The sequence below is a fragment of the Sparus aurata genome, chromosome 10 (assembly GCF_900880675.1).
Source record: "Sparus aurata chromosome 10, fSpaAur1.1, whole genome shotgun sequence".
Classification (NCBI taxonomy): Eukaryota; Metazoa; Chordata; class Actinopteri; order Spariformes; family Sparidae; genus Sparus; species Sparus aurata.
In genome coordinates this window covers 28,481,232-28,500,238 of record NC_044196.1, presented here as the reverse complement: position 1 = coordinate 28,500,238, position 19,007 = coordinate 28,481,232, and the positions used below count along the sequence as shown (strand labels likewise).

The 19,007-nt window shown below is 43.0% G+C and overlaps 1 protein-coding gene across 5 annotated transcripts in view; it reads right to left on the bottom strand.

Moving 5' to 3' along the window:
- nlgn2a (neuroligin 2a) overlaps positions 1-19,007 on the bottom strand; it is a 198,348-nt gene that overhangs the window by 87,047 nt on the left and 92,294 nt on the right. For 4 of the 5 annotated variants that reach the window (XR_003985792.1, XM_030432083.1, XM_030432081.1 and 1 more), the window contains one exon: positions 10,785-10,838. The exons of the other annotated variant lie outside the window; for it this stretch is intronic. Coding sequence is in view for 3 of the 4 variants with exons in the window: in XM_030432083.1 (XP_030287943.1) it covers positions 10,785-10,838 (54 nt within the window). In the remaining variant the exon portion in view is untranslated. The remainder of the gene's footprint in view (positions 1-10,784; positions 10,839-19,007) is intronic. 5 annotated transcript variants of the gene reach the window in all.

Below are 19,007 nucleotides of genomic sequence, written 5' to 3'. Positions count from 1 at the left end.
TAGTGCAGGGATTATGGCCAAATGTCATGGGTTAATCACCTATCCTCCAAGCAGACCTGTTCCTGCTAAAGCGCTGAATTAGGGAGAACATCATCAAAGCCTTCACCCAAGGCATCATTCCACAATACTTCGCTAATATTACTGATCTGACTTTTGCCTGCCTGGGGGGGGGGGGGGGAGAGAAGGGGTCCTCACTGCAATACAATTTGACAATTCCAATCTTCATTTGTTTCAGTGGGCACTTTAAAGGTTTATTGATTCGGATTAAATAGACCCATAATGGCACTTGGCTAGCCCCAAGCCAGCGTCAGCCTATTCACCGAGTTCCAGGAGTGGAAGAGGAGCCGGGGCCAGCATTCACCGTTAGTTCCCTCAGCCCCTTATAGCCGTTACACATGGCGATAAACCCGGCCAAGTGCGGCACACAAAAAAAAAAAAACTCTGTTGAGCTTTTTCCCCAAGCGCTAAGCTAGCTGACAGGCGACGCTGCGCCAACTCGCTCTCTCATCCTCACCCTCGCCTCTGTCTTCCCTTCTCCGATCTCCCAGTACCTTCCCTTCCTTTTCATCTCCATCTTTCCCTCAGCCTCCTTCCGTTACCTTCCTTTTCGCCCTCTTTGTCTCGTCAAAGGGTTTCAAGCTCGGTGAAACGCTATATGCCGGCGCGCGATTGAGTAGGTGTATTCGACATGATATTGACACAACCTTGACACGACGTGGGCCGAGCATCGAGGTAATGGGGAGGCAGCGAGCTCCGGCAGCAAACAACTCGACAGGCCCCGGCGAGAGGCGCGGCGATGGGAAGAGACAAGAGATTGAGTCTCTGTAGTAATGTTAAAATAAAGTTGGTTTGACAGCGCTGTTGATCTTTTCCCTGTAGAAGATTCTGCCTCTGTCTTGCGCCGGCCTCTTTTGTGCCATGCTGTGCCACTTTATCCTTCGTCCCCGCTCGCGTGTGTGTGCGGTTGTCCTGTTTTGTTGTTTTATTTAGCATCTGCACACAGCGAGCAGTTCGATTCCGCTCTGTTCCTCCTCTCTCCGCTCCATTCTCCTGTCATCATTCTCCCATATACTACTCGATCTTGTCCCCGTGCCACCTCGCTCCATTAAAAAAAAAAAAAAAAAAAAAATCCTCTTACAAAGTAATTTGTACTCGACGCGGAAGAATGTAGGAATGGCGAAATAAATAATAGAATGGATGCCGGCCCCCACATTTCTCATCGCTGATTGCTCGCGGCCTCCTTGTCCTTTTGTATTTCACAATTTGGAGATTTGGCTGTTAGAGTGTGCATTGTACAGTACATTGAATATTACTCTGTGTCCGCGGTGAAAAGCCTACAGGAAATGGAGAGATTTAGCAGGAGAGCATCTCCCTGGGCGCCCCTAATCATGTGAAAAAGATGAAACGTGCCAAGTCCCCGTCCTCGCATGGCGCTGTTTTTTTTTTTCCGAAAATGAGGGATTGTGAGCGAGCGCCGTGATAACGGGGTAAGTGTTTGAGAGCGAATGTGTATGTCTGACAGTGCGAGCGGAGAGAAAGCGATGTGGAGAGATGCTGCATTGCCTGGAGGCCAGCATCTGTTAGCAGAGTTATAACCACAGTGGAAACACCACATAATACAGACAGACAGAGAGAGGTGGAAGAGGAGGAGAAGGAGTGTGTGTGGGGGGGGGGGGGGGGGGGGGGGGTAACAGGCTAAAAAAGAGGAGGAAATTGAGAAAAATACGTTGATGCAGACTAAACAGAGTGGAGAACAAAGCTCCGGACAAACTCTCATTATTCCCTCCACACCATCTACCATCTTGCCATCCAGGAGAGTGCGTCTGGAATTGTCTCTCGCTGGAGTTGTCTGTGATAGAGCCACTCCGGCGCTCTCACGTCTTTCATCTGGCTCGCCATCGACAGGCGCAAAGCATCGAGACGTCACTTCCTCCGCTGCTGCCATCACTCCGGCTAATGTCCCTCTCAGTCACTCCACGTCAACCGCCGCAGAATAATCTCCGGCAGCCACGAACGCGTTTATGTTTTCCTGGGAATGCCGTGCTTACATCCGGGGGCCGTTTTCAGCTAGTCTGCCGCGCATTCAATTAAAAGGCATTAATTAAAAAGCTGATTCAGTAAAGCGTGCTCAGTCATCTCAGCCGGTGCGGAGGCACTTTTTTTGCCAGAGCCAGAGTTACAGGCAGTTAATCAAAAGCCTGTTTGATACAGAGCCATTGTTTTGCTCGGAGAATACAGTGGTCAGCGGGGACAATGCGTTTGACAGATAAAGTTTAACAAGCGTTCAGTGCTCGGTCTGTATTAATGTGAGAGCCTGCCTGCTGTGCAGTTACAGATTCTTTACCCAGAAAATGCTGTTGACAGTATCCAGGATGAGCTGAATCATTTCTTTCTTAAAAGAAACACGAGAATGAATGCTGACTGTGCTCCACTGGGCTGCAAACACTGAAGCCTGGCCATTGTTGCTTAATTTATGTATAATGGTTTGAGTCATTAGCGCTTGTGGGTGCAGCAACATTCAGAAACGCCTATCATATCATATCATAGTATCATCCCAGCTGGTGAGAGTGTCGAGACTTTTATTGTAATCGCTTCTTCTCCCTTTCTTTTCCTTCAACATATAACACAGTTGTGTAACATTAACGCTGAGGGCTTTTGCTGCCGACGCCGCACACATATTCTTTCTCGACTGACACTTGATTCTGTTAGACGGACTGCATTACGCTGGGATGAACTAATTTGAGCTTAAACTCCGTGTCTCTGTACTGCTCTATACTTTCCTGCGTGAGCGTCAAAAACTGGTATGTAAGGATACAAAGTCGGAGCAATTTGATTTGAAGCTAAACCGTTTTTGCAGAACTTTGCCAGAAACAGAAGCTGAACAAACGTACAGCATTAAAAAAAACAACAATATGTAGCTGATATAGGCTAGATTTGGAGTGATCTATACTATCTACTGTGAGGGAAATTCTCAAATGTCCCTTATTGTTTTGAACTGTTCTGAGTATTGCTTGGGGTATCATGAAGGACGAGGAGAGACTGCCTCTCTTCAGTAATCATCTATGCGATGCTGATGCACTTTTCTAGGCAAGCGACCGATTTTCAGTTGCCACGGCACCACAGTGCAAAAACCTAAAGCTGGCTAGAGAGATCATTAGGGAGTGGAACATTTCTGTTGGTGAAAACTTGCTGATGGCTATTTTGTATTTTGTCATTTCCAATAGAGAACCGCCTAAATATCACAGTGTGAAAATGTGCATATTCTGTTTAAAAAGCACAAACATTGGAAGATATTTGCTATCCTTGCAAATTCATCCATCTATTGAGGGGTGCACAGCTGATAGGTACGCGGTTTGTTTACACGGCGTAACAGAATGCACATTTAACAGATTCCGTGCGACATCGCATCGTATGCTAGCGAGCAGCTAGGAAACGCCGTAATGACCCAGCTTGAGATCAGTAAACAATGCTTTTCTTTGGTGCCGATTCATTGTGGCCCACTGGCGGAGTAAGTACAGCTTTGATTCAAGCTGTCTACCTCTTTAGACTACATGAATCTGATGTGGATTCTTATTCGTGAGGGAAGAATTTAATTTGAATAATAAAAGCATTTGATTGTGTTTCCACTGATAATAGCCTAAAGCCTAAAATAAAGCCCCGCGGTAAAGTAAACAAAGCTTAAAAGTTGTGCCATTTTCTTTTCTTTTTATAGAAACAACAGATCAAATCATCTTAAGTATCATTATTATGGTGTTGCTTGCATTAACAAGCCCACATATGTTAATTACCCAACTTCGTATTTACCCTCAGATCTAGGTATGGATAGACTGGTTATCAGCTAATCGAGTCAGCATTTTTTCAGATCATACATATATGGCTTGATGCATTTACTGCAATATCAGTTCCAAATATCAGCAACCCTTTTGTTTATATTTGGATGAAAGACTGCCCCTTTAAGGCGAAACTCTCGCCAAAAAGCAACCAAGGCTTTATTTGGGATTGAATATGAGTCAAACCTTCGTGTGAACGCATAATTACCACAAAAGAGGCACTTTTAAGATTTACCGTAGTTTCGGTTTTGGGCACATTAATTTTGAACGGGAGTGCATGGGGCAAGACATGCTAGCATCAAAATCGCTATTTTTAGAACACTAAGAAGGCTCGACACAACATGAAACTTTGCTCGTAGCATCACCAGGGTCTCTACTCATGAACAAGAGCATTGAGAACATTGTTTGTGTACACAGAGTTTATGAAAAAGAAGGTTTTTGAACTACTCACGTAAGCTGCTGCGCTCCTGCGCATCGCCGTCATGCCAGGCAAAAAGTGTCGATCCCCGAGTGCGACCTGACAGGCAGGAGAGTAATGGTGAACCGCTCCTCAAGCGTGCCTGTCAGGTCGCACTCGGGGATCGACACTTTTTTACCTGGCATGACGGCGACGCGCAGGAGCGCAGCAGCTAACGTGAGTAGCTGCACACAATGTTCTCAAGGCTCTTGTGCATGAGTAGAGACCCTAGTGATGCTACGAGCAAAGTTTCATGTTGTGTCGAGCCTTCTTAGTGTTCTAAAAATAGCGATTTTGATGCTAGCATGTCTTGCCCCATGCACTCCCGTTCAAAATTAACGTGCCCAAAACCGAAACTACGGTAAATCTCAAAAGTGCCTCTTTTGTCGTAATTATGCTTTCACACGAAGGTTTAATCCCAAATAAAGCCTCGGTTGCTTTTTGGCGAGAGTTTCGCTTTAACAAGCTCAAAATGATCAGCCACTTATGCAACAATATGAAGCTGATGTAGGTTATCTGCATGCCAGCTATAAGATGAAAACCTTTCTGAGTTCACCGCAGGCTTGTGTGATTAAAGAAACAACCTTTACTTGAGTCCATCCGCCCCCCAAAAAACCTGTAATTTCTCTGTAAATACTCTGATATATGAAAGGAAAGGTTTCTCTCACTAGATCAGCATTTAATTTTCTTTCAAACTTGCGTGCATTAAGAGTCAGTATTCTTAAGCCTTGGCAGCCTATTCTTCTTTATTTGCATCATACAGTGGACTACACCCCTACTAATTCAGTCCATGTGTGCAGCATGCGTTAGCAGCACAGTAAAATAATAAAAAAAATTAATCAAGTGATTCTGTGGCCTCTGCAGTCTGGAATTTAACAGAATTAGTACCTTATTATCAGATACACGGCACTGGCTAACAGAATCACTGAAGGTAAATCTGAACCTTTCACTGCTTTGTTTGATTAATGACACCCAATATTATACTGTAATTAAATACCCAGTTGGATGGTTCATATTCTTATCATCTCTAGTCATGAGGAAAATTGACTGCATTATTGGAAAAAGCCAAAGCCTGCTTCGATCAATCACTTCATTTGCAAGCTTCGTGTTTGAAGAATTAGCGACTTCTTGGCTTGAAAGGAGGATAAACACTTCAATCAGGTATCGGACAGGGTAATGAAAGAATTCATCATTACGATATTAAAAGTAGCCATCACTGTAAAAGAGCAGTGACATGATCTATTTCAGATCGACCTGTCTTTTGTGCTTCTTTATTTCTTTTTTATTTTCAGTTTAAGACACCAAGTGACCAGGGGAAATGTGAACGTCACCGTGGGGGACCTTCATTTTCAGGAACCTAGCGCTTGAGGAGTCTACAGAGACTGCAGATCACCAGAATCTAACGAGGTACTGCGTAATATTTGCCTCTCAAATACCAGCTTTGTGAATCAATCTCCCTTTTTCATCATTCTAGAATAACAGTAATGAAGCAGTGGAGAGCTGGAGACGACAGAAGATGTCTGATCTAATCCCACCACTGTGTGACGCTGTATGCAATTTTGATATGTTTTTTTTTTTGTTTTTTTTTTGACAGAATTTTAACTTTTGTTTGGAGATAAGAACGAAAACTAAAATCCATTTATTATCTTACAAAGATACTCATGATCACGTTTTTCGGTAACCAATATGTTGAGGGATTACAAATTACAGTTACTAACCCCCATAATGCTGCACGACTTTGCTTGTTCGATGTCTCGACCGAGCACTGATATTAGTTTGGCCCCTCCATGTGTTCAGTGACAGACTGGGACCGCTTAGCTCCGGGGCTTGAGGTGTGTGGAGGCGGTTAGCTGTTCAAGAGTCAGAGGGTTTTGAACCAGGCAGCAGAGGTCAGGACATCTTGAGAATGGTGGGCAGTCACAGAGGTTAAGTAATCTGCTGAATGGTCAGTGGATTCTCACATATTGAAGGGCTGCCTGCTTGTAAAACCCTAGTGTATTCTCTTCTATTTCTATACATTTTTTATACATGTGCTGGCCCAAAAGACTGTAAAAGACAATATCCACCTCAGCCAATGTCTGCTCACCCTGCTGCCATCTGACAAAAGATACAGAAGTATCCGCTGCCGTACAGCTAATAGCTGCTAGCTTGTTCACGTTTGTACTGATGGCTACCAGGTAAGGGTTTGGGAAACTTGTCATTTTAGCATGTAGGTCACTATCTCGAACGTTGCAGTTTAACATAGACAAGGTGATTTTGACATTCAGAGAGTCAGACTGCGGATGATCTATCATGTAGGTATAATGTTACAAATTACTTTTCTTGTTGAGTAACTGGCCATGTAATGTAGTTACTTTTTTTAATGAGTAACATGTCACTCACGCAATACCTTGTCACCAAGTCATGCAGTACAAGTTAAATGCATGCCTTCATTGCGGTAAATTACTACATTTTGCATTGTTTTTATTTCATATCTTCACAAATCATCTCTCAGTAGGGTTCCACCCCGCACTACACAGCTTGGCGCGCGACGATGTAAATTGTAACGCTATCCGGTAAACTGTTTCATCTGCGTCTGTCAATCGGGTTTTGAGCGTTTCCTTTTAAAAGCATGTCCGTGTTTGTATCATGTAGCCTTGTCTGTATTTCTCTGTGTGTCAGTGTGTGTGTGTGTTAGCGTGTCGGAGAGAGGTGACATTGTTTCCTGGCAGAAATATGTTCCAGGTTTGGGGGGCTCAGGTGGCTGTGGTTTGTCTCTGATCAGAGCTGACACACAGGATGGCACAGAAACACACTCTCGCTGTCTCTTTCTTGATTTAGCTCAATCTCGCCCTGGTTTGTAATCCCCTCCTCTCCTCCACACACACACACACACACACACACACACAATTGCACAGAGCTGCGCTGTAAGCTCTATCAATCTTTCTGAACAGTGACACTGAGCAGCACTGCGGCCCAATAGCCTTTGCTCTCACACCTGATGCAGAGCAGCGAGCGAGCCGCGCTGCAGCTGAATGAAGTCATCCGGCCGGGCGGAGGACGGCCCTCTAATTTTTTGCTGCTCCTCTCGAGTGTGCAGTATGTAGTCTTTGACTTGAATAGAATTGCTTCTGAATAGGTTTGTGCGTGGCCTAGAATATACAGCTTCAAAGCATGTCAAATTTGAAAAAGGCTGTTGATGCACAGCTGAAAGAATGAGGACGAAATGGTGGACCAAACAGCCGGAGATGGCTGCTGCTGTTATCAGCTGAGAGCCGGACATGTAGTTTCTAGGTTACCTTGTTGAAAATGACACGTCCTGTTAAGATCCCTTTTTTTTTTTTTTTTTAAGAAAACAATTAAGGAGCCGACCGAGGGGAGATTTTTCCAGGTCAATGTGTGATTATGATTATAACGGTTCCTGCAGTCTGAATCCGGTTTCTCGCGCTGAAGTCTTTATTGGTGCAACATTTCAAACCGCCGCAGGTCTTTGACAGGTAACAGTGCATCGCCTCAGGCTGGAAGATCGCATGTCTCGGGGCTTGGGAGCAGCTTAGATTCCAGCGGCTCGGGTACGTGTATGAATCACGATGTGAGCAAAAGGTCATACTGCAAAAAACTGCCCATTGTACTGTATTACTGTATTTCTACACAGTGCAGCCGTTGTACAGTAAGCAGTGACACTATTCCTTTGGAGTCTTTCATGACTCACGCACCGAATGAGTCTATAAAGAAAATTAGCTCTACGTCTATTTTCAGGTGTTGCAAGTTGAATGTAACGTTCAGTTGACGGCCTGCTTGAAACACACTGGTGTTTGTTTCAGTATCTGTTTTTACCCAATTGTACTTGATCTCTACAGCGATCGCCAGCAGGCCCATGGCTACCATTGAAGACAGTTCATGTTCTCAAACAGCTTTTGGAGTTTTAACAGCCGAAGGAGCAACTCACAGTTACGGATGGTGGGTTTTGAAGGCTGCCTCACTAAATGTACTTAAAGGTCACCTCAAGGCATTTTTTAAAGACGTTTAAAAACACTCTGCTTTGGTAATTATTTGCATCTAATATTACCTCATTAAATGCTTAAAATTGTATCTAATTATTCCCTTTCGCTGAAAAATCAAGAAACTATGAATATGCTAATGTTGTTTGTTTCAACTGTTGGACACAAGATGAAGACTTCACAGAAGAGTGTTTTCAGTGACTGTGCACTCCGCTTGTAACAACTGGTCGGTTAATTGTTTAGTAGAGCGGCTGTGGCTCAGGGTTGGAGCCAGTGTCTTGTTATCGGAAGGTCGCTGGTTTGATTCCCCTGGTTTGCAGGTCGAAGTGTCCTTGGGCAAGTTACTGAACCCCAAGCTGCTCCTGATGTGGTGGTCCGCACCTTGCATGGCCGCCACCGCCATCAGCATATGAATGTATGAATTACTCTAAGTCGCTTTGGAGAAAAGCGTCTGCTAATTGCAAATGAATTGCTGACTGTCTGATAATCGATCAGTCATTTTCCAAGCACAACACATCAATTAATTTTCACAATAATGTGCAAATTAACCGATAATGGCTGAAAAAATTATCGCTTCTCCTGCACAGGCGGCTTCATCTTTCCACCTCACTCTCGTAAGAACTTTCTGAAGGTTAATTTAAGGTGAGCACGGAGAAACTTTCCTCCTTCAGCGGTTGAATGTGAAAAGACAACCTTCTGCACAAACATCACTCTGCATAGTGAAACCCCAAACATCCAAGTAAAATAACAATAAGCAAGATGCATTTTCGACTCCCTTTGGATAAATATACTAAAAGATATAATATATAATATGATGGAGCGAATAAGAATTTCTCCACTAGAGTTATATCCAGGGAGCATGGAGTGGGCTTTAGAACAGCATTTTACACCACGATGTATGGACATGAGTTAAACTTTTTTGATTGTACAAATACATAAATGAAGAATATTACATGATCGGAGTATTGTATTGGCTGATTATGGATCTTTTCAGGGGCGTGAATGGGGCTGCAGGGGAGAAATGTATCTCTACATATGATTGTGTCCACAGGTCTTCCATCTCATAAGAATTCTGCTTCAATAGTCATATGTTATGTCATTGTGTTACTTATGGATGGAATTATAGTGAAAATAAATGATTCCCATTTGTTTTGGTGACCCCTCTTGAACCCTCTGAAGGACCCCTGGACTTTGAGATTTGCTGACCTCTAGCAATCTGTCTTTGTTTTTTAGTACCTGTAACCATCTCCTTCTGGTCTCTGTGCACTGACTCGCTGCAGTCTTTCCCCCCCCCTGCACCTGCTGTGAATTCCATTTCCAGATCATGTTGTTGGGTTAGCGTAACGAGATTAGCAGTTCCCGATCAAATGAGGTTAATTGTGCTCCATGATGAGGGATGAAAGAAATGTATTTAAAGGAGGAGGGTGGGGGTAAGCGCGTCGACTGGGCCCGACCGCTCCGACTGCGGCGGCTCAAAAAGTTGTGTCTGTGCCAGCTCGTTTGATCACCAAGAAAATCCTCTCGTGTCAAACTTCCTCCCGACTCCCCGACTTCAAAAAAATACCCCAAATCAAAGAGCATTGCGGAGCAAGAAAAAGACTCACTCGCACAGCCCCCTCAAAATAGCATAAAGAGAAATATGTATCAAAATATCATCAGTCATCTTTTTTCTCCAAGAAACAAGTCCAAAGAACAAGTGGGGAGGAGGAGGGGGGGGATGAAAGTGCAGATAAAATCACCTCTTCAGTGTGTGTGCTGCAGGTAGGAGATAAATTAACAGCAGGCTGGGACTTCAGTGTCCTGCCGAGTGCGCCCAAATCTTCCGAAGCGGTGCACAAGCGTCCTTGGATGTCCCCCCATTTCTATTCCCCCCCCCCCACTTGCTTGATTTGATGTTATCATCATTGACTTGGAATGAGGCTAGCTTAATATTTGTGTGGGTCCTTACTCAATAGCAATTTCATCCTTGAGCTGGGGGATTGAGGCGCGGTAATAATGCGCCTCATTGTGTAAGCGGGGTCTCAATAGGTGCTTTGTTGTGCGGTGACAATGCTGTTAGTTGGCCAATGCATTTTTCAAGGGCACGGTGGCGATGGTGACGACGGTGTCCGGGACGCTCTCTCTTGTTCGAGGGGGGGCCAGACAAGGACCTCTGGACAAACACACACAACTGTCTGCAGATGACTTTATAATGAAGGGTATCTGGGTTCCATTAGCCAGGCCTTGCGATCCTCCGAAGTTATGTAAGGCTGACGATTTGCATAGAGAAGACAGCTTTCTTTTAATTGCAAGGCTCAGCACATACACTTACACCAACACATCGGTATGCATCTCATACCCAGAGCCCCACCTAAGAGATGTCTGACGTGTGTGTGTGTGTGTGTGTGTGTGTGTGTGTGTGTTTGTGTCTGTATGTGTGTGTGCATGTGTGTGTTCCTCCAGTCTACTGCATGTGTAACAACATCCCCCAAAAAGACTTCAAAACAAGAAAAAAGGAAAAACATGCAACAAAAATACCTTCGTCTCGAGGCTTGTTCATTGAAGATTCATCATGTTTTTTTGTGAGCGGACCTAGGGTTAAGAAAAAAAGGGGGGAAAAAGAGAAAAGAGAAAATTCAAAAAAGATTACTGGCAAAAACGTAAAAAAAAAAAAAAAAAAAAAAAACAAGAATACCAAAAAAAGAAAAGAAGAAAGAGCAAAAAGGACAAATCAGCAAGAGTTCATGGTTGGCTTATCGTTTTGTTTTTTTCTGATTTTTATTTTTTTTTTTATTCTTTTAAAAAGAGTACAAAAGCAAAAACAAAAGGCATCACAGACACAGATTTATCACAAGAAAAGACACAAGATCAAAGAAAGCTGTTTTTTGGATGTGGTTTCCTTCTCTCCCCCTGCAGAAGAAAATGGCTGCCATTGTTTATGGTCCCCTCTCTCTCTCTCTCTCTCTCATTGAAACCCTGTTCATTCCCTGAGCCTAACTTCGTTTTTGGGAACTGGCTTGGCTGGGTTGGTTAGGTGGTCGGTTGGTTGGTTGGTTGGTTGGGTGGGTGGTGGGTGGAGGGGTTTGGTGAAGAGGTGGAAAAAGGGGGAAGGGGGGAGATGTGGTAAGTAACAAGGCCCCTGTGATTTGAAGAACAGGACCCAGCCCTTTTTTATTTTCTACCACCGTATGACCAGGAAAAAAAATGTAAAGGTTCTTAAAAAAGAACAGGCAAAGAAGAGGACACCTAAAGGAAGAATGGCAGGTTTTTTGGGTCCTGATGCTCAAACCGCAACATTTTTACAACGCTGACCTTTTCAGCAAGTGAAAGCACACAGAGCATTTTTTCCGTTAAAGGGTTGTTGTGCAACATTAGTCAATTAGAGCTTTTTTTTTTAAAATAGACACACTGAACACAAAGACACCTTTAATAAGACATAAGCATCAAGACAGTGACCCTGTAATGGTAAAAGGCATGTTAGACATGTTTCAGATAAAATAGGGCACAGGTGCTTTTGTGTTTCGGAGTATGTGTGTGTGTGTGTGTGTTTGTGTGTGTCTGTCTGTCATTATTTACCGGTTAAACCAAAGAGCTATTCCCCTGGCGGGTAAATAATTACATAGCACAACAGCGGAGTGTCAATTTGAAATGACAAGTAAGCGTGACGCTAATTGTGCAGAGGAGTGCAGGTAAAAGGTGAATGTAATTTGATCCCCATCTGCCCACTGGCTGTTTTTGGTAAATTAAAAAAGAGTGGCGGAAAGAAAAGGAGAAGAAAACAGAGGGAGGGAAACGTGAGAGAGGGCGGAACAAAGAGAAAAAACATGGCTTGTTTTCCTCCCTCCATTATCATCTCCGAAGGTTTATTAAATAATAATTATTATTATTGTTCATTAATGAACCACTCGTGTCACATTCAAGGAACTTCACTGCGACCAAGTTTTTTTATGACACTTAAGAAAAAAACTGACAAAATCATCTCTGATGTTGGCATCGCTTTCTCCTCCACCCACCTGTCATTTTACCTGTATGCTTAGTTCATGTTCAGATAGCACAGAAAAAAGTCACAAGTCACCTTTGTGGATGTATCAGAACCTATACGCACACCGTTCACCTCGTATTTTCAGGAGGTGAAAGTATGAAAACACTCTTCACCCAAGCATTCAGAGAGTAAGTGCAGAAAACGCTCTTCACCTTTCATCGCTTTTTTCGCTTTCATCTCATAAATCCACTTTGGGAACTTGAGGTTTGTCAAAGAAAAAAAATAAAAACCCTGGATTTTATTGAGTTGAATCTGGGAGAAAAATAACTTACATAACAGCACAAACTGATTTTGAGACTTTGATTGAGCTCTTCATCAAGGTGTTGTACAGAATGAGTACAAGCATCGCCTACAAGATGGCTGAACATTTGTCAGTCGCTCATCGAGAACTAGACAGGTGAATGGCCAGCCTCAACACAGAAACACAGGCATTTCAAAATAAAAGCACAGAATTACACTGTTACAGAGAAAAGAGTTGGGTTTGGGCCACTGGGACACTCAGGCACAATGCTAGCATCAGCATGCTAACTTGCCATTAGTAAATCGTTTGTCATTTTCACCACATTTTGCCACCAGTTTCCCTGCTAGTTAGCAATAAACCCAGCTGAGGTTAATGACAATTTTGTCAACCTGTTGGCGACCCTGTAGGAAAGTCGTGGCATCACCACAAGGATTCACTGAGGATCATGAATGTCATAGCAAATTTAGTGAGAACCACTAAGCACATATGGATATACTGCACTGGGTCAGTGATACATTTGACTTGTCGATAGCACTGGGTGAAAAAGTCATTAGATCATTAATGCCATTAGGCTTCATCCTCTGGGGACCATGAACGTCTGAACAAAATTTCATGGCAGTCCATCCGATAGTCATTGGGATATTTTAGTCTGGATCAAAGTGATGCATCGGTGCCACCAAAGTTAAAAAAAATACCAGATGTGCAAAAGTACAAACAGGTTAGAACCAAAGACCAATGTGAATATTGAAAGGTAAAATACTCTGATAAGGTGTTAGTGTTGCCAAGGTTGTTTGAGGGGTTTTATTTACACTGAACTCTCTGGGTGAGGTAGCTCCCTTTCTTGATGCTTGGGACTTTACATCCAGGAGTAAAAACTGCACTTGGATACTATAATAATTCTCAGAGGTACTGTTGGAGGACTGTTGGATCAACACTACACAACAAAATGTCTTATGATGGCTAATGGAAAAAAAACACTTTGACATCCTTTTCAATTCACCTTTCGAGAGACACTCAAGAATGTCTTTGTGCAAATGTCAGCAAATTGAATCTAAAAGCTAAGGTTACAAGAATTTACAGTCGTTACAACCTGAAGGCTGAACTTTATAGTATTATAAAATTATATATGTATTATATAATAGGCTTAAAAACTAGAGAGCAGAGGTTCTTAACTTTGTTTTAGGAGAATAAAGTCGATCTTTGAGCGTCAGATTCTTGGATGACCCTGAGAATGATTTCGACAACAGTCATGCCTTGGCACAGCCTTTGAAAAACTCATTCTTCTGAAGAAGACCATGATATGAAGTTTAAAGTCATGAAGAAGCTCGTATGCGGACCTTGAGTTCAGTTTTTCTTTCCCAAACAGATGGGAAAATGATGTACATTTTGCTATCTTCATAGCATCTTCAAACTATTTACGGAAAAGTTTGTGAAGTTACAACAAAGTTTTAAACAGTAACCTGCCCGTCAAAGAAACCCGACTCAGAAACACTCTTTATTGTTGGGGGGTGAGGGACAAAATGAGGAGAGCAAAAATCAAGGAACCATTAGTGGCAACATGCTGAGAAAAAGTGTAAAAGCTGAGCTTGATTGACGTCTTTTTTTTTTACGACGAGTGGGGCGAGGAGCCGAGCAGGGTGAATCAAGTCGGAGAGGAAGAAAAATAGCGAGCTTTTCTTGACATTTTAAGACTCTTTTCCCAATCAAAGGAGCTGAGGCGACAGGAGCATGTGCGAGAACCCAACTCCCATCAACCCCCTCCGCACCTTGCACACACACACACACACATCTATCTGTAGATGATAAAAAAATAACAGCAAATGCAATTATAATACACCCAGATTGGACAGAATAGTTTGTCTGACTTGTTCAGAACAGGGCTAAAAAAGGACATCAAGCAAACCCCAGTTTATTATTTAGTTCTTTTTAAAAAAAAAGGTTTTACAAGATGTTTACAAGTAGCTTCTTCAGAATATTTTCGAGCTCAAGTTGTTTTCCCAATCTCTCCTCCACACTCATTTTATCCTCCTCTCTCTGATACCGCCGCCTTCACTCTCTCCTCGCGCTCGGCCTTGTCTGGATCGCCGGCCGACTGCGGCTCGCTTTGAAGCCGGGTTACGTAAGGCTTCGCTTCGGCTCCACTTCTCCCCACGGCCACACACACACACACACACACACAAATACACACAGTTATACATTCTCATTCACAACACACCCACGCAAAAAAAGACATACAGCGTGGACTGGAATGCGAGAGGCTTGATGATGAACATTCATACTGGAGGTGAGGTGAATTTAAGTGACAACAGAGAAAGACAGGATAATTATTTGTGGTCACTATGGAAGTTGTGGAACGACATTTCTGGAGCTCTGTCTGTTATGAAGTGACTGACAGATAAATAATGATTCTGCTTTGGTTGAGTGTATCAGTAAGGATCCATACAAGTAACTGGGAGTCTTCAGAGTCTACTACAAGGGCCCTACTTGTTGATGCCCACAGACTCGACTCAACTCACGGACCATAAGGCCAATGACGCTGCGTGGGTGGAGCTGGGTTCTCTCGTGGTGCTCTCGGCGAGGAAGACGGCGTCCAAGTTGCGTCTAATTTTTCGCCCACCCACTCCGTGACGCGCTGGTCAAGCACAGGTGACTCATTGCACCATGAGGCACCGTCGAGCGCCACAGGAAGTCGGTCCTGCCTCTGGACATCAAACTTTTCATCTCCTCCCCTCAGAGTCACACTCTGAGTCAACAGAGTCGCCCTCAGACTTATTCCGGCGCTGTCAGCAGCTCCAACCCCATCATTTATTTATAATGTAGAAATCATGAGCAACAGTGACGTTACGGTACAATCATTTACCTGTGCAATATTCTGTTGTACTATTGTATCATTACTGACATTCACGTATACTGTTCTTGCATTTGAAAACACTGATAGATGACATTTTTAGCATTATTATCATTTACACCGTTGTTACATATTGTAGTACGCTGTGTTTCTTTTCTCTCCATATATTGTAGTTGTTACTCAGTATATTAACATTGTAGGATAATGTCTATTTTACATCTCATTTTTGGTATTATTTCTCTATGCTTTTTGCTATGTATTTTTTATTCTAGAATAGGAGCAACGGTACTGAACAACTTCCCTTCAGGGATCAATAAAGTATTACTGATTCTGGATTTTTTTTTTTCCTTTATTATCCTGCTGCATGCTCCCTAGTACTCTTTTTGTTCGACCACAACGGGGAGCTTTCCACTTACAGGGTGAAGAAAGTGTTTTTCATCCACTTCTATTATTCACATTATTAAAGTTGTAATTGTGAGGGAAAGAACATTCCTGCGGGCTGTGAATAGCTTGTGTTCACTTCTTAACGGCATGAAAGCCATATAAATTCATAAAAATATAATAGTCAGGCAGCGCATACATGTGACATATAACTTTAAAGGGTAACTCCCCTGATTGGACATCTATCTACTATCTCTCCTTGGCTCCAACACTACCCAGAACGCATCCTGGTCATTGAGTGGCATCACTGGAGACAATTTATCAGATTAAATGCAGCTTCCTCTAGAGCCACAAAAGACTTTATACTCCTTTGTTACATATGCAGTACTCCCCAAGACCTGTAACACACTTTGCATGTGTAAAATGAAAGGAGCTACCCTTTAACTGAAACAAAAGGAATGCTTTTTTTAAATCTTTTTGATTTTTTTTACTTTACTTTTGTGATCTGACAGTTATGATCATATAATGTTAGCACATTACACTTTTCTTTTAAAACAACCCAAATAATATGACTGACTACTTCTAAGAATATTACACATTTTGGAGTTATTGCAGTTCTGTATTGGCCATTTTTTAAAATAATGTTGTTAAAAGTCTTATGATATGAGGACAAATCCTTTCTCAGAGTTTGGAGGATTAAAGTGTTTATTTCTCATAAAAAAAATAAAAACAACATTATTATGATTGTAATTAATAATTGTGAAACACTTGTTGGGTACAAAATTATTGTTTTGTTGATGCCTGCGCAACAATTCTTTGGTCTCAGCTTCTAACAAGGTTTGCCAGCCAATAGTATAACACCGTGGATATCATGTGGTATCTCAGCCACCAACAGTCTTGGTAGTTGCCAGTTTGTGGAAGAAAATGTAAGATTGGCTGAGTTCTACAGTATGCCCCAGGAAAAAGTACTGCCCTAATGTTAAACACTTAGCTATCGTTGGCATTTTTAACATTTGCTAGCTAGCATTGGCAACGCTATGTAACGTTTGCATGCTGCCATTAGCAACCTTCGCTAATGTAAAATAGCATTAGCAATGTTGGCTAGTGCACAAACTGGTAACCACTTGAGCAGGCAAGATAGTTTGACCAACCATAGTGTTGTAATGTAAATGTAAGAAGGGGGCTGCATGTTATCAGTAACACCTTTAAATGTAATGTTTTTGTCCTTTACATTCTACTGGATGAGATATAGCCACCTGCTTTATTCTCTATGTGTTAATATACTATGTTATCATCATCATCACTGACCATTATTTGTATGAAAATGAGAGTTGCCGCTGGGTATTGATGCGTTTTTCCCTGGTCATGTGTAGCAGCAAAAATGTGTTTAACTGTTTGACCACCAGGTGTATTACTTAATGTCTTTAGATAAATATTTGACAAATCTTGATATCAATTTTGCACATTTTCCTTGACAGTACTGAGATAATGATTTCAAACGCTGTCATCCAGGCCCGTGACACTATCTCGCCTTGTCTCATTTGGTACCATTATGTGACCTGAGGCGGACGGTCGCCCCGTGCGCAGAAAGAGGCTTATTTCTCCGTGTTTATGGACGCAAGCGAGTGTGTGCGTTTGCGTGTAACAAATGTCTGTGCACCGGCGCGGCAGTAAGTAGGTGTTGAGTAGCTCATTTAGGCAAAGTGTGCCAGTCCGGCATGATCTACGAGGAAATGGAAGTGCGTCTGACAGCTTGTGAGTGAGCGTCGACCGTGAATGATGGACGCTTGTTTGGAGCGGTACAAAAGACTGTGTGTGTGTGTGTGTGTGTGTGCATGAGAGTGAGAGAGAGAGAGATGGGGACATTGTCATTGTCCTAGAGCTAAAATATGGCAGCCGAAATGCAGTTAATAACTCAATAAGAGTTGTGTACGGGTGTGTGTGTGTGTGTGTGTATGGATGCAGGAGCAGGTTGTAGATGAGTAACTGAGATGAGCAAAATGTGTCGGCCGCAGTGTGAGTCGTTTACACATACACACACACACACACACACACACACACACTCTCTATTTCATACATTGCAAGCAGAAGTTCTGGTGTGTGTGTGTGCGTGTGTGTGTGAGATGTAGACAATCAGGCAGGCAGACAAGCAGAAATACTCCACTGCCAGTCGTCTGCTTTATTATCACACGCCACTGCTCTCTCTCGCTCACTTAACTTAGCCTCATGTGTGGGCAGGTCACAGATGAGCAGCTAAGATGAGCGAGCTGCGACTACACCCACCTCAAAAAATGAGCTGTGAAGTTCATTCTCGGATGAATGGCAGTTTAAAAAAGGATCCCGCGCGAGCCGGCGGGCCCTCTGCGCTTTCAGGTAACGTTCGACGCTCAACCCCTTTCGGAAACGTTCTGAAACGGATTTGTATAGTCGTCATTAGTCACCCTGTCACTACGCGTTTTCTGCCGCTCTCGTGTCATTAAGTCTTAATTCGGCTCCCTCGGTCAAACGACGCGATTTGCGCGACTGTTCGTCAGACAAATATCGCCAACGCGGAGCGCAAAAAAAAACAAAAACGCAAAGATGAGCGAAGATGAGAATGAGTGACACATGACAGCATTACTCTTTAATGTCGGAGGAGTGTGAAAGAAGAAAATCAATCAAATTAAAGCTGGGAAACATTACGCAGGCCTTTTGTGCTCCTACTTGTGCGAATCCTTTCTGTTCCTCTTAAATCAGATGACGCAATGCGCCGGCTCACTTTGAGTCACAGGATTTTGGTATGATGACTAAAGGGGCTTTCTCCTTCGAGCCTGTCCATCTCACTCAACACACAGTAACCTTGCCTGTGGCGGCATTAGGTGAATAATAGGATTTTTTTTTTTTGGGGGGGGGGGGGGGGGGGGGATCGCATTTATAGGACAAAGATGGATGAGACTGTCATGATGCTGTCCCTGCTTGTTCGTGCAGCTGCTGCTAAAATGACCACAACAAGTTAAGCAGCCTGGCGGGTCTGGCAGAGGGCAGCAGAGGCATAGCAAGGGGCTAAATATCTCATCGTTGTATGGACTTTATTTATCGCTCTCCTTGGGCTCCTTTTGTTCCTGCATTTTGTGGTGGTTTAAAAGGGAAACATAAAAAAAAAAAAAAAGAACTACAACAGAACACTGGCTCCATCTGCATATTTTAGAAGTGTTTTGATAACTTTAGGATTGTACTGCCCACCTCCTACTTCATCAGTTCAGCTTCTTT